Genomic DNA, 16,338 nt, shown 5'->3' with positions numbered 1-16,338 from the left:
TATTTCAGCAGCACTATAGCCCAGGGAATGAGAAAAATAAATGGGAGAAAGGGGCTGTTGCAGGATTGGGATGAGCAGGCAGAAATACCTATTTTCAAGAGACCCACCTTGGGGGTCTGGTTGAGGGGTGACACAAGTATGGAGGAAGAGAGGGGAAAAAAAAGTAGGGGTGAGAAGAGTTCCCTCTGTTGAAGTGGGAGGAGGGAGTAGGCTTCTCTTGTTCCACTGCATGTGGGAGGCATGGTTGGTCTGACTTACTACGTGTAGTGTGCGTCACATGCCATCTTTGGTATTGAATTTCTGCAGGGGTTTTCCCGAATGGCTGTTGTAACTTGGTGGAAGATGCATTGAAACCACAGAGAAAGGGTTGAAATGCCATTTACGCATGGACCACCTGCTGAAGTATTCAACAGTTTAATGAATCAAATAGCTTTTCATGTTTCCCCTCCAGCAGTTTTTCTTCAGTTAAACTAAATTGTTTCTCATGTTCATCCATCACTGATTCCTGTCTCTCTCTAATTTGTGTGTAATATACTCCCTCCCTAACTGCGACATTATTTCTGTGCCTCTTGTTCATCTCTTAACCCTGTTCTATGCCATATGATGAAGCTTTATTAAACTTCTACTGCAGGTTTTACATGAAGAAAGCCAACTATCCCAAATTGTAATTTCACTTTTCAGTGTTTAGCACCATTTGTATTGCATCACCTCTGTTATGAACACATTTCAGTGACTAGCTTTTCCAGATACCCATATACATTTTTTTTTTGGTACAGCTGTTCTTTGATGCTGGGAGTAACTCTGCTATAATTAGCTTGGAGAATGGTCCTGAAGTGAGCGGTGATGTTAAAGTCAGATTTGAGTCTAGTGGGGTAAGTTTGTTTATTTTTTTAAATCTTAGAAGAGTAAACACTTTAAAAAGACTTACAAAACCTTTTTCTTCTTTCTCCAATCCAGGGCCTTCCTAAAGGTTATGACGACTGTCCATTCTACTTTTGGTTCAACACATCTTTCATTGTAAATAATAGGTACAGTCGAATTATAGTTGGTTAAGAATAGTTTTAAGGATAAGTTGAAGAGGGCAGGAGAGACGGAAGTTAACCACTGCTTCTCAATGGGTCGAATGTGTAGTGGTTAATGGTGCATCCCGTTTATCATTTCTGAAACTTCTTTAAAACATCAAGCCTGAAATCTGGTAAACTCCTTACCGATGATTATGCTGTTCAGATTTGCACTTGCACTTGCACTCAACAGCTCGCGCTCTCTCTCTCTCTCTCTACTGCTACTAGTTAAAAGATGGCAGGAGTCTTTTCTCACTGGTCTTCAGGAAGACCTGAAAGTTCTGGATTACCAATAAAATTCTAGCACTATTCAATATTAATTAACAACTTGATCTAGGTATGCTGGCCAACTGGATCTGGTATCTTCCAACGGGGGGGGAAAGGAGAAGAATGAGGAAATTGAACTACATTGGCATCTTGGCACATGTACCTACACCATATGGACTACAGCGGTCCAAGAAGGTGGCTCACCACCATCTTCTCGAGGGCAATTAGGGATGGGCACTAAATGCAGGCCTAGCCAGCCAGCGACGCCCACATCCCATCAATGAATAAAAAAATTTAAAAAATTCTTTGAAGAAGGGTTGCAAATGCTCTATTGTTGTGGTAATACTGCCTTCATAATCTGCCCCCTCTCATACCAGAGAGATCAAACCAAGCTCTAGGCCACTGCTGCCACAATATTCCCATCCAAATTTCACGTGTTGGAGACTTGTGTAGCATTACAGTATCGATCCGAGGTAACATTATGAAAATGACCATGATACAGGTGTGCAGTATTCTGTTCTGTGGTGTTGACTTTGGTAGGTAGTTGCTATTGGTTTGAATGAAATAAGATTACGGTATATTTAAAATTGAAGTACATTAGCTTTTTTTTTTGCCTGTCTTAAAACTTTGCAGATGGGGAATTTGTAAAACTATAGGTTCCTTTTTGCAAATTTAAACACATCTTTGGACAAATCAATTGAGACAATGCTATGGAAATGTGATAAGTGAAATTTGAAAGATGAATTGCTAACAGAATTGATTATTTCTGGATTGCATTTCAAAGTGTGAACACATCAAAAAAAAGGTGCCTAATATAGTCCCAAAAAGCATAAGATGAAGTGAGACAGGAATTAAACCCTGGAGTTGATCTGTACTGGATCTACTCTGCAGCCAGTTACGACAGAATTGACTGCAAAGTACTTTCTACTCACATTTTTGTAAGTTCTCCAGGTAGCTTTGACATAACTGCTACATAATCAGTTATTTTTCCCTTTAAATGTTTTTTTTAAAACTTTTGTCTAGGCTCTACTTGTCTCGGGATGAACTTGACAACCCACACAAGCCAAAAACCTGGAAAATTTACAGTGAAAAATTTGCAGTGGAGGTGAATTTTGATGATCCTGATTCCAGTTAATCTAGTACCACCTCAGGAACAGAATGGGTATAGAATGATTCCAGGCAGTTTGTTATGTAAATATTGTATTGGGAGTCTGGTACTGCCTTCAATGGGGGGGGGGGGGGGGAAATATTGTGGGAACTTCTACTTGCTGCAAGATATTCATGTTAAAAACTTCAGACTTTTGTAACTAAAGAAAAAACTGTTGGAAATGGTCAAATAGTCATTGTTCTGGTTCTGCAGACCACCCTCCTCTTCACCTCAACCCCTTTCCAGCCCATTGTTCCTTTTTAAAGAGTTGCCAGTGTTGTATTTACCTCATCAGAAAGGAGGTGATTATCAGTTTTCCCAGGACTGGATTAGACTTGGCTATTTTTTTACTTTTGTAAAAACTGATTTTTACCTGTTCAGTAGCATTTTTTTCTCCCAGAAGGAACATGAGTGATCAGCAATGTTACAACAAGGTTAATAAAACACAATTTCCACCCTGCCCCCTGATCTTTGAAACACTATGATCTGTTGCAATGATTTGTCCTTTCAGTGATACTTCAGTAGCCTGATAATGTATTTAACCATAGTTGTGCAGTATTGAATTGTGCCACTGAAACACCTAGATACTGTTTTCTTCAGGTGAAAGACTCCAGCCACACACAGCACAGGCATTAATGTAATTATCCTATTAATACTTGAGTGATCTGTTTATATCTGCTTAAAATGAAGTGGCTTTTCTGTATGTTACAAAACCTCAAACCTAGATCACTTCCAATGGAACTTGTACACATTTCATGTTTGATATGAAATTTAAACACTACCACCCATACTTGAACTACATGTTTAGTAATGTTTGTTCAATTATTAAATGTCAGCAGTTATCAAATGCATCTATCACTGAATCCATTTATATGTAGAGTTCTTGAAAATTTCTTCAATAAATAGCAAAATACTGATTTCCTATTTTGGGATTCCTCCTAGCCATTGTTACCAGTAGAAAATAGTGTGTTTGACATGTTTTCCTGTTAATAGAATTGACTTGTGATACTATAACTTGGTAATGTTTACAGAAGGGTAAAAGGATCCAGTTCCTGCTCTTTTCCTACATATAAGTAGATGCAACATTTGGGAAGTAGGACAAGTATAATAGGTATGTGCACTTTTTTTGAAATGAAGTGACGTAGTTGTGCTTTTCAATGCCAAACTGTATTGGGCATCTTGCTTGCCATAACTACACAAATTAGAGCTTTGCAGTAGAAACACCAATTTGCACCTGATGCCTTCTCCAATAGTACACAACATCCAGAGAAAACTGGACTGCTAGTGTCATTGGAGCCCCGCTCTGCGATGTGGTAATACTTTAAATGTGGTGTGGATAGCAAGGGTGTGCAGTGTCCTGAATGCAACTAGTTTAAATATAAAGTAAACAAAGGCACCAATAGCATGTAGATCCTTCTGCTTTAATAGCATTCATTTTGAAAATGGGGGCAGGGAAGAAAGGCAGCTTCTACGAGCTGGCCAAGCGCACCGAAATAGGCAAAGTAACTTCCTCTCATTACTCCACTCTTTACATCCCTTTTCATAAAAAGAAAGTTAGCATTGTTGCTCTTCCAGCTTGATTTGTGGTAGTGGAACTCCAGAAATACCTTGAGCTAAGCTACTACTGTCCTTTCTCTCCTGCCCCCTTGATTAGGTTTGAGTTCACAACCTAGGACTTGTAAACAAGCAAAAAGGCTTTGACTTATTTCTCTTGGAAATTGAGAACACTTTATTAATCTTTACAAAACATCACAATCTTGACAACAATTATGATATTGCTTTAGTTAAATTACATCCATTTTAGCTGCTTTTGAAAGAACCACTCACTACAAAGAATTTCCTACATTATGTACCTACTTTATGCACTGCCACTTCCAAGTACAGTACCAGATATCCAGTTTTAAATTCCAAATCGGTCCTAAAATTTGACACTTTCAGAATACAGCACAATTGAACTTCCACGGGTAAGGCCTCAATCGTTCCAAGAATACACTTCAGTCACTCATGTGTTTCATCATCTCTCTTCTACTCAGTTCGTAGGCCAAAAATAATGCACCATTGGCAGGAAATGCACGTATCATTGTTGGTGTTAATCCAGAATATATTGCTTTAAAACCTGAGGGTAAAGAAAAATACACATTACAATGGAAAAATGAAACTTTAGGACCATTTCAATGCTGACGCATATAATTTAGGTGGAGATCTGTACTGTTGAAAGTGCAACAAGTTGTTGCCCCATAGTGTTTAGCTTTTCACTTAACTTTTGAATTAGAAATTTTGTTTTCCCAACTTCTCCTTTTACTATACACAATATTTAAAATCATTTGTTTTTGAAAATGTAAAGTCACAACTTGAATCATTAAATTGTAAGCATGGATTCTTGAGGTTTCCATTTAATAATTTCCATTTATGCTGAAGTGCCTAGCAAACAGGGGAAAATGTGTTCAATACAGGTAGACTACCTTTTATCCGAACTTCCGAAAACCGAAACCCTCTAAAAACCGAAGGTTTTTTCGTTCAGCGTAAGTCGTGCGCACGACTTACGCTGAGCAGAGGGTCAGCGTAAGTCGTGCGCACGACCCTGACCCCCGCTGACCCACCCCCGACAAATTTCCCAGTCTTATAAAATACCTTCCGAAATCCGAAATTTTCCGAAAACCGAAACACGGCTGGTCCCGAGGTTTTCGGATAAAGGATAGTCTACCTGTACTTATGTTGGAATAACTGAAATCTTAAGACTGCCACTTACATAGTGCCTTTCAAATGTAGGAAACAAAGCAGCCAATTTGTACACAGCAAGCTCTCACAAACAGCAATGAAATAAATGGCTAGATCATCTGTTAGGTGTTGATCCAGCAACTACTTGGTCCTAAGGATACATGTTTCAAGAATTAGTCCCTTTTAATCAGCATTTTCTAAAGCATAGCACTTGATCTTGACTGATCTACTCCAACATGAAACACTATCCCAGCACTTGAAGTATTATACCAGATTCAAGAATTTGTTTTGATATGAATAGGGTAGACAGCATTTATTAAAAGCTGCAGGCCTATCTAAAGCATCATCTGATTTTTGGACTGGAGTTTAGCTCGGTGAAGTTACTAACTATGCTCCTGAAGCATTTATGGTCTTGATAGTACTGATTTAAAAACATTTAGCAGCATCTTAATACAGATGTATAATCAAGTTTGCACCAACCCTTGCAGACAGCCATTTCATTTCTCTGCTAATCCAGCTCAATTTAACTGAGTACATCAATGTTCTTGACTTAAAGGCTATAACAATGGCAATTTACTACATTATCATAATGTATACAATTCTAATCTAGGATCTTGCTTGGCAAGGCAGTAGAATCATGATGTCCTTCTGCACTTACTTCTATCTGTGCAACTGCTGATTCCACATCAGAATTGTCCTACTTCTCTGCACACTTTGCCACTTGTATACCCTGATGACTCGTGAAACTTCTCAACCTTCCAGTTTATGCTTCTAGTCCTAATCCTAAAATTTACACACTAGTTACTGATTGTGAACATTTACAATTTTTGAATAATTCTAGATCCTTTCCTTCTCTGCCACACCTCTTTCTTTCCCCCCCACCAAACAACCTTCACTGCTCCAGTAAGCATAGCCTTTACCTAGTGAATCTACATTTGTACCTTCTCCATGACTCTGTCAATACCCAAAATTGCACACTATACTCCAACTGTGGTTTAACCTATGTCTTGTACAGATTAATCATTTACCACCTTGATTGTGTACTCACTGTCTTGTGTAGCTGAATTCACTAACCTGTCTTTTTGGAGTCCTACATTCTGGAATTTGTTATGGCTTCTAGTTTGGTATTAGCAAATTGATCTCTCTCTGCCTTTTGTTCAAAACACTTTGGCTATGGGCAATAAGGTTCCAATATTCATCACCAAGGCTAAATCTTGCCATTTACTCCTACCTTCAATTTTGTGGAATTCTCATTTGTACCTCCTTTCATCACATTTTCCACAGTAATCCAATTTAAAGTCCACTAACCCTTTTTAATACCATTTTCTTTGTTCCACTATCTCATCATCATATGTTGGTACTGTTGCAGTCCTTCCTTCACCCACATTTTATGAAGAGCTGAAATAGTCTCTTATTACAATCTTTGTCTTTGTTAACCAACCCTCTATTTATCCTCTTGATTTTGATATGCTTAGAACAGCATTTATAACACCTTATTCTAGTCAGTCTCTGGCCCAATATCTTTATATTGATCTGGGAATTTAGACTTTGATGCAAACCCTTTACTCCAAGTTGGAATGATTAGTCTGTACCCTGTCTAGCTTCCATTTATCGGGGTAACTTTTTTTGAGCAATTCTTTTTCATCCTTTTAACATTATCTGTCTAATACTTTTGTCTTTCCTCTTTACTGTAATTTAAGCTTATTGTTACCACTGCTCCTTCAAGGTCCCTTCTTGTCTGTTCATTTCTTTAGAACCAGATCTAGAACTTTGTTAGACCTGTAACATTTTTACAGCCTTTAAGGTATCCTGTGCACTCTTCCCATTTTGACCTCCCAGGTCATCCCAGTTGAACTTAGGACCATAAGTTATTCATTATTAAGTATTTCTACAAATTTCTCAATTCTCTGCAACTCTCTTCCCTCACTATTTGGTGATCTATAATGGACACCCTACCATTACAGAGCTCTGTTCAATGTAGCAATTTAACCTAAACACTATCCAATCCTATTGCTTCTAATGCTACATTCTTCTCTCTGGTTTCTATCACTTCTAAACTTCATAGCCAAGACTATTTAGTTCCTAATCCTGTTCTGGCTTATGCCAAATTTGTCAAAGTTGTGAAATCATACCTTCCAATATGAATGTGTGCTTCTAGTTTCCTGGTGGTGACTTGCTGGGGAGATTCTGCTGCTCTTGAGTTCTCCTCCAGTTTGCCATAACTCAAGTCACCACCACCTCTTCCCCTATTTTTATTCTGAATGCATATGTATTCATTTAGACTTTCTAATCCTGACTATTGTATTTTCACTTGGTACCCTTGCCTCATTTTTCTTCACTATAAAGGCCACCTCATCTGCTTAAAGATAACATAAGTAGGAGTAGGCCTGTCGAGCCTGCTCCGCCATTCAATAAGATCATGGCTGATCTTCTACCTCATCTCCACTTTCTTGCACGATCCCCATATCCCTTGATTCCTTTAATATTCAAAAATCTATCGATCTCTGTCTTGAATATACCCAACGACTGAGCCTCCACAGCCCTCTGGGGTAGAGAATTCCAAAGATTCACCACCCTCAGTAAAGAAATGTCTCCTCATCTCAGTCCTAAATTGCCGACCCCTTATTCTGAGACTGTGACCCCCCTGGTTCTAGACTCCCCAGCCAAGCTCCAAGAATAGGTTTTTCTATTTCTCTCTGCACCCCCCCGGCGACCAAAGCTTGGTAGTACTCCGAAGAATATTAGCTGAGACATTTTAGCTTTCCTAATTCCTTAGTCTGCCCAACAATTGGTTTCCATATTACAACCACTTACCCTCCTCCCAATGGTCTTGTCTACTTTTGCCATCCTCCCCACCAGAGGCAACATGCCTTTTTCACCTCCAACTCACACACACCAGCCTCCCAATAGTGCTGTGGACCACATACTATTTACCACAACAGTTTCCTTCGGCAGCTACTCTGGATCCTCGGCAAACTCTTCATTCTGGTATGCAGATATATTGCACTTTACTCATCCTACCATGTGGTACACTCTTTCAAACCTCCACCCCTGAAATTTAGTTTTTTTTGAAAAGCCAGAGAAAGGAGGGAAGAAACTAGCAATGCATCCACTCAACTCCATATAATGCAATATCAATGGGTGAAAAGCTTAATGATTGGAGTCATTGAATACTTATGCACAAAGTAATCTTAAGACAACCAAAATGTAAAGTTCAAGCTAGAATAGTTGCATCCAACTAACCAAGGAGGTTGTAGGGGTAAGAGACTGGTTTTGCACAGATTAGAACCTGGCTAGATCAACTGTCCCTATGGGTCTAGTGTCAGCTGCAGCCAGTGTGGCCTAGACCAGGTCCCATGCATGGAGCACCTCCATAGCTGTTTACACTCCCTGCTGTTTCCTGCCCAATATTGTTACTACTTCTGCCTTGAAGTGACTGTGTCCCCACGTGAAATTGAAAGGAGAGAAGAGTACCAAATCATCAAAACTGTGAAAAGGGCACAAAATCTTGAGCCATTCTAAGCAGATTCCCAACTGTAGAAAATGTTTTTATAATTAACTATTTTGCACAATAAGCAAGTGGCCCATAAACAGGAAACATTTAGCCACCCATATCTGTTGTGACTGATACAATAACTATTGCAAGTCATAAAACAGCTTGGGGGTAGGGGGGAAATACCATTAACCTCACATTATTTGTACTAATAAGACCAGTCTTACCTTCTTTCCTAAGAATTTTTCGGAAAGTGCTAAAGAAACCAGCCTGCTGGCCTGCCATTGAGAGGACCTGTATACGAGATTTCACACAGTCGATTGGATAAACAGCAATCCACAAGCAGGCACCTCCAAAACCACCACTCACCATCAAGGGAATAGGACCTTTCCAAATAGAATTACAGGTGGTTAACTCATAGCACTAACCAGAACAAGTCTTCATCCACTTCATGTATTCAGCTATACGGATTACCCTCGTATCATTTTTACACAAATTAGTAATATGTAAAGATAGACATTTGAAAGCCGAGAGAAAATTAAATTGAGAAAAGATTTAAAAAACTACGCCAAATGGATCCATTTTAGTAGAATGGAATGTTACAAAATTGTACACATCTTTGTACACCAACTGCTCTATCTTGGACCTGGTCCATAGAGCTAACTACAGAGTGTGGCAAGGCACTTCTCCATAGGAAGGACAGGATAAGCCATAGAAGGTGGCCCACCATCATTTTCTCAACAACTAGGAATGGGCAATAAATGCTGCCCTTGCCAGCGAAACCTACATCCCACAAATTAATTCTTAAAAAACTACTCCCTTCCATAATGGTAGAAATCAGAAGTAGTTTTTTTCTCCATTCCCTGATCCTGAAGATGTCCCACATTTTTCTAATCTAAACAATAGCAAAGCCTGAGGGTGTTTGATCATAATGCACAAGTGAGCCATTACTTTATAACCATTGCAACATTCAGAAAGTTATGAGAGCAGTACAGGTCCTTCAATGTTTTCCTGCTCTTCATTCCCTTCAATAATTTAAGCCATTGACAAGTGTGATTTGATTCAAGGTATTCTTTTACTTGGGTTACTACAACTTTTTAATCCCATCAGCAGCTAGTCCTCGACAACTTGTTTCCCATACCGCTGATGCACTGCAGCAGTTTGCAGCTGGCCACAGTTAGGTGCAATCCAAGCTCTCTGCTGTCTACCTTTGGAAAGACATGCCTTGTATATACTTCAGGCAATAGCATTGGTGTCCAGACACTGCTGGAGTCCACAGTTTCCCTCACTTGCTGTCTTGACTGAAAATTTGTAACCAGTGAAAATACACAAGAAAAAATTTGTGATGGGGGATATTCAGTGAGAATAAAAATTCTACTTCAGAAAGAAGAATGGTAAAAGGGCAAGAACCCCAGAGTTAGTTAACGGAGAGAGCATTTTATAGGTGCAGCTTGAGCAAGCCAAGCCATCACCAACAACCGCCATCCTTTACAGATTGTTGCTTGAAATTATGGTGGGAAGCCACCCATCTAGCCTGCCCCCATGTACTGTGTAAAGGGCACTTCCCCAGTAGTTAGTATATTTTCCCAGTTGAAGGCATGAAATACTCACACACAAAATGTGAAAATGGTAGAATATATAATATACACACACAATGTTTTTTTCTAAATTGGTTAAGATTGATATGGTGCTTCCATTTGAAGATTGAAGACAACCCTACAAAAGGAGGTAATTAGTATCTTTCTTTTACAAAGCACTACTATTCTATATTAATTGACTCCACCCCCCCCACCCCATTTCAAAATGGTGGCAGGAGCTGATTATTAGGTTAGTAATGCAGCAAAGATGATGTTTTCTAAGTGAGAAAATTTGAGGCCAAATATCTAACTGATGTACCATGTTCAACATTCAGTTGCTGTTAAAGGGAGTCTGTTGGGATTATTTTTCAGCCCCCACCCATTTAAAAGTAGGGGTGTATTGTCATGGTGCCCTGCAGAAGGGGAAAGTAGAAGACTACTTTTGGCCTTCACAAACTTTTAGAATTAGGCAATTTTGGGCAGCCTATCTTCAAGAAAAAAAATACTAGGTGTACAAAGTTTAGGACGGTCCCAGGATGTTCTTTGGACACAGCCTACAAAAAGACTCACCATCGAGAACTTTGTATTCATTGGAGAAATGACTGTGCAGATAGAAATCCTGGGCTACACTAGCCCAGCCTAATGTCAGGGATTCCATGAGGTTTTGTATGGGATAGAGGCTCCACCTGCCAGCAGAGAAGGGGGCAAATTTGGGGGTGGGGGACTCCCAACTGCAAGAGTTCCTGGATCCCCAGCCCGCTCAAGGACCAGGCAATGGTAAGCCTCATGGGATCAGGTGTACCAAGCTGACAAATGCAATATGTGGGCCGCACCTCCGGGTCTAGATCAGGATGATGGCCTGGATCCCCAAACTAAAATAGGTAAGGAATTTTTAAAATGTAAATGCAAAATGAGCCAGCAACTGCAGGTTTTTTTTTTGGGGGGGGTGGGGGGGGAAGGAAAGTGAGGCACCTTACATTGAGTTTTGCAGTGTCTGAGGACAAGCAGGTGCCTGCCAGCATCATGAAATAGGGAAACTCACCTGAGACAGAAAGTCTACTGTGGTCAGCAGTGGAGGTTCCTGGCAGACACATGCTGGCACTTACACTGGGATGTCACCCCCATCCCCACCCCCCCCCCCCCCCCCCCCCAACCCCGGATGATTTTCAGCCTGTTTAAATAGCCTATATAAATCTACATTTTCCAGATTTGCATCATATTTGTTCAGACAGGGTACTAGAGAGCATGAGTTTATAAAAAAAATCTTGAGCAAGACTTAAGATTAGAATTTCCCAATCACCTCTTCCCAAAAAGTAATGCTATGTCAATTAAATGGCCCTTTTAAAAATGGATAAATAAAAGGATGTAGGGTTATAAAGATAATGAATACAAAAAAAACCCATTAAGAGCTCTACATAATAAGACTGTGGGGACCATGGACAAGTCATCTATGAATCCAAATCATTTGGATTAAAACGGTTAGTTGCAAGGTTGGATTACTATTGTCTTTCTACTTTTCCACCTTTAGGGATCAGGAAAGAATCAAGAAAACTCAGGAGCTTGGTAGGATCAGTGGGGTAGATCTTGACTTATTTGACTTCAAATTGGGAGAGAGATGTAAAATGGGCTGCTGATTTGCTATCATCCATTTTATGCTAAAGTCAAGATGTACCCCAATGTGCTTTTTAATCCAAATATTAAAGAACAAATTCCTTCAATTTTGAATTTTTAGGCTTTGTGAATACTTTAAGGCCATTAAGACCTCTACTACTTAAGTAGAAGGCCTTTATAATTCAACAGCTAGGCTCAATTGCTAATCACATGGCTGAGATTTTCAACTCTCCAGTTGAAATATAAGCATTCGTGCCAACAATCAGCATTTTGGGGCTTCAGTCCACATCCATATTTGCTGACAAAATTCAGCCCTTTCCCCTCAGCACTGCTTCGGGAGTCCTGTTGGTTATGAAAACTATTCCAACTGCCGCAGACTGTCGGCAGGAAATCGTGCAAGAAAAGAAGTTCCCGACTACAGTATGCAGCAGCCAGGATAATTTTTATTAGCAACAGCACTCTGACAGAAGCAGGAGGTGGGAAAATGGATGACAATGAAGAGGGCAGAAACTGGGAGCAGTGCTTTTCAGGTGGGGTAAGGAGTGCCAGCATTAACCGAGGGAGTGGGGAAGGAGTACTTGCACAAATTAGGGCAGATGAGGAAGAGTGCTAGCATGAACTGGATGGGAGAGGAGGAAGAGTGTCAGCTTGAACAGGGTGAAGGAGTGGGTGGGTGAGAAGTGCAAGAATACCAGGTTGAATTGAAGGAGGAAGAGGATGAACATAATCAGTATAAACAGGGAAAGGTGGAGGAAGTGTGTCTCTGACAGAGTAAAGAGTTAAATGAGGAACAGTTTTTCTGGGGAGGGGAAGAGAAGTGGTTGAATGGGGTGACTGTAGGTAACTTTTGGAAAAATGATTGCTGAAAATCCAAGTGTTACTTTAATCATGAAGTATAAAAGTGCATTATTTTTAATGAAAAAAATTAATTTCCAGGGTGAACCAATTTTATACCGTAAACATTTCAATTCCCTCCTTCAAGCTTTCATATACTTTTCTTCAATTCAAGCGAAGGAATGTTGGGAATAGCTGCAGCTTAAGGATTCATAACCGCTTTATAACTTGTTTTCATGTGTCATAGGCTTATAATCAAGGCCAGCTTTAAATGGTCAGGTTTTTGGGACCAGTGTCAGCTCCCGCTAATTTTCTAGGTTTGCGAGTTTGTACAAGGTGTGGGGTAGTTAGACCATACACATTTTCGTAATATCCAACAGCTTGGTTTTCTAGACTCTTAAAATCTGTTATTTGAATATTTGAGATTTATCTGCCTATACTTTCTGCAGGATTCTGGAAAGGAGTGGAAATGGAGGGAATACATACAGGAACTGGTAAATCTATGAGACGAAGCACTTGCCAAGGATATTGGCCTCTACAGTCCTGGAACAAAAACATGGGAGCTTCCTGTTGGAATATTCCACCAACAGGACAAACTTTGGAACACCCCTCATCTGAAAAAAAAGGAAATCTGTTTGTACTGTGAGGATGTATCAGGGAGGTGGCTGTTGCAGTTTGTGCTCTCACTAAATGTTGAGGCGAGGTCATCACCTCTGAAACCAGTACCTGATCCAAGAGTGTTTATTGTAGAGAATGTAAGAACATGTCCCCTCCACCCCACCCCCTCAATTATTGATAAACCAAATTGGTCCCACAAAAAAAAAGGTTCTTGATTTTTGAAGGATTAGAACTAGCCTATTTCTGGGTCACTAGGACTCTATCTGATTCTAAAACAGTCAAGTCCAGTAAATGGACACACCATCCAAGTCACCTCTTCCAAGAAAGCTCAAAAAAGGATATTCCCCCTTGAAATTTTCATGATTGAGGAGGTGGACTTATCCTACAATGGATGCAAATGAAGAATGATGCTCCTCCTTCCAAATTTATGAACCATCAGACTCAATACTAGAAACTAATTGGTATGATCATGTTAAAATTTTGATTTCAGCCTTTTGGTTTCAGAATAATGACTTACTACTTTTGTGAATTGGTCACTTTGAAATTCCTGTTTCAACAAGCGAACGCAGTCAAGAACAGCTACCGTTTGGTTTCAATCTGCTTCTAGCTTTCAATTCCATTCTGTTGTAATAAACACCATCTCCCATTTGCTTCAGGTACTTACCTAGGTCATCTTTGGACTGGCCTGCACCAGTAAAAAGGCTGCGGCTGAATTCATAGCCACCAAAGAAAAAGAAGTAGCCAGGCATTTCCCTCATTAAAGTGCTCGACAGGCCTTGGTACAAGCCACTCGGGCCATCAGTTTTCAGAACATGCTTGATCACTGCCCAAACTGTACTAAAAAGGAGAAAAAGGTGCACAAATTGAAATTACTATCCAGATTACAGTTGATAGTGTCCTGTCACCAACACCTACAGCAGCATTTGTACACAGTTTTATTGAAGAATGTCACACAGCAAAATCTATGTATAATGAAAGTGTTTTAATTCCCCTCCGGCACCTGCACTACTTTTCAATGAATAGGCAGCCTGCTCCCAGACCTCCCTCTTAAGCAAGTTTCTGAGAAGGAAGATCAGCGCACCCCCATATGTGCCTTCCCCTCTTGTAGCATTTCATTTGCTACCTTTTTCTGACGGAGTCCCAACTCAATCTCATTTCTCATCAGCCCATGGTAGAGCACTATGGAAAATCAATAGTACTGACAAAAAGTTCCAAAATTCACTACATGCAAAGCTAATTCTCCTTTTTCTAATGAAATTAGTGTTTGGTAATGGCAACTCTATGAAAAGGTGCCAAGTTTCAAGATCGCTAGCCCATTGACATGTGTCTGAGCATTTTTAATAGGTTGGCTCACATCTCTAAGTCAGTATTTTGAGAGACTGACTTACCAAAACCTGCAACAACTTAAAAAGAAAACCATGCTGTACAGACTTCTATACAGAATCTGGGGGTGAGAATTCTTCTGTAGCAAGATCATAAATTTATTTCTGAAGATTTTCTCCATTTGCAACTTCTAATGAAACCTTAAAAACGTGTCACTAAGCATAGTGATCATAGGAATTCTTACTGCTTTGGTGTCTAATTAAACATAAGTTCATATATCATGCATTCCTTTTGGACATTTCACATAAAAACATGTTTTTAACCATAAAAGTGTCCCTGTGGAGAAACAGCAGGAATGTACACAACTAGTTACAGTCCAAAAAAAAAGATACACTCCTTACTAAGTGTTAATCTCTGAAGCAAACTCTTTCTTCTCAATCTATGGTGTGGAGTCATCAATTCCACTGCGAGCAGACAGCAATGCAAGATAGCTGCTCAATGTTAGCATTTGACCACAGCATGGGTGTGCTACATTGGTACACACAAGTATACCTGCAGAGTTCCTCACCAACCCCTCTTGGTTTAATTAAGAAGTTCACGGGGGGGGGGGGGGGGGGGGGGGGGGGAGAAATCAACATCCACAATCCAGCTGTGTTGCATTGTGTTACTAATGAGAGTATTCAATATACAGGGCAGGCCATTCTTAAACATTTTCATTTTGCCTTGCAACCAGCTTGTAGTGGTGTGCTGTTGGCATGCAAGGGCCGATTTTATTCCATTAAAATTAATGGATGGAAATCAGTGAGCAAGCGTCCTACGATTTCCTGATACGCACCTTCAGTGGGTATGGCTCCCTGCCTGGAGCACGATTTGGTAAATCGCCCCTGCACTATCTGCACCCAATGCAGGTTTCATATTACTGAATAAAATATACTTTATAGAAGGGAAAAACCCAACTTAGATTTGAGCATAAGAATCCCAACAGGAGACTACACAAAGAAAAATATTTCTCTCTCTCTCTCCCCACCCTCTTTAGGTCTCCTTGTGCAATGAACCATTCCACTGCTAAAACTTTATGCAGGTTAACATCTGCAAACATTGCTTTGTAACCAAACAGAATGAGGTGACTCAAATGGACTTCTCACTATGGGGAAAAGGGTCAGGTTTCTACTTGGTGTCTTTCCTCAGCCCGTAAGAAAAAAAAATCTTCTCACTTGCTACGTGGAGAAAATGCTGGAAAGGAGCCAATTTCTTCTCATTTATAATTTCTGGTAGTTTTTTCCCCCCCTCTCCATGTCTTTCATCTTGCTACACCATGCACCATGCCCAAACAATAGGGCAAGCAGGTAACCTGCTCCCTGGGTTCTGCCAGTGCTATTCTCTAGCCACTCACTAGAAGGAGGAGAGGCTAAGCTGCACGCACTCATTAATTTTCCACCTCTTTCTGGTGCTCTTCTGAAGCCTGACCTACACCCCACAGCTCATACGATAGTGTCACTGAAATCATCAGCTTACTGTTGGGTGACTAATGGACACATATCCCTATCCTATCACTCCAAGGTACATCATGTTGCAGCCTCAACACATACCACACCCATCTGAAAATTTAAATAAAATCTGTGACATGAACTCCCTCTCAATCTAAATCTAAGTTGGGTTTTCTTATGTACGCTATGGAATACAAAGCTA

At 40.1% G+C, this 16,338-nt stretch overlaps 2 protein-coding genes across 8 annotated transcripts in view; one reads left to right on the top strand and one right to left on the bottom strand.

The window, feature by feature from the left end:
- tpte (transmembrane phosphatase with tensin homology) overlaps positions 1-2,935 on the top strand; it is a 111,787-nt gene extending 108,852 nt beyond the window's left edge. For 2 of the 3 annotated variants that reach the window (XM_085999420.1, XM_085999418.1), the window contains 3 exons: positions 777-872; positions 958-1,028; positions 2,352-2,935. In XM_085999420.1, the coding sequence (XP_085855546.1) occupies positions 777-872; positions 958-1,028; positions 2,352-2,463 (279 nt within the window). In that variant the 3' untranslated portion in view covers positions 2,464-2,935. The remainder of the gene's footprint in view (positions 1-776; positions 873-957; positions 1,029-2,351) is intronic. The other variant, XM_085999419.1, reaches the window with a different exon arrangement.
- A 942-nt stretch (positions 2,936-3,877) lies between these two features.
- The window catches only part of LOC147111980 (mitochondrial ornithine transporter 1-like), a 52,227-nt gene continuing 39,766 nt past the window's right edge, over positions 3,878-16,338 (bottom strand). For all 5 annotated transcript variants that reach the window (XM_085999424.1, XM_085999425.1, XM_085999426.1 and 2 more), the window contains 3 exons: positions 13,991-14,163; positions 8,914-9,072; positions 3,878-4,591 (listed from right to left, as the gene is read on the bottom strand). In XM_085999424.1, the coding sequence (XP_085855550.1) occupies positions 4,470-4,591; positions 8,914-9,072; positions 13,991-14,163 (454 nt within the window). In that variant the 3' untranslated portion in view covers positions 3,878-4,469. The remainder of the gene's footprint in view (positions 4,592-8,913; positions 9,073-13,990; positions 14,164-16,338) is intronic.

Source organism: Somniosus microcephalus, chromosome 10 (genome assembly GCF_052327205.1).
Source record: "Somniosus microcephalus isolate GS21.2 chromosome 10, FLI_Smic_1.0, whole genome shotgun sequence".
In the NCBI taxonomy this organism is placed as follows: Eukaryota; Metazoa; Chordata; class Chondrichthyes; order Squaliformes; family Somniosidae; genus Somniosus; species Somniosus microcephalus.
The sequence above is the reverse complement of the archived record's forward strand: the minus strand, read 5'-3'. Positions and strand labels throughout refer to the sequence as shown.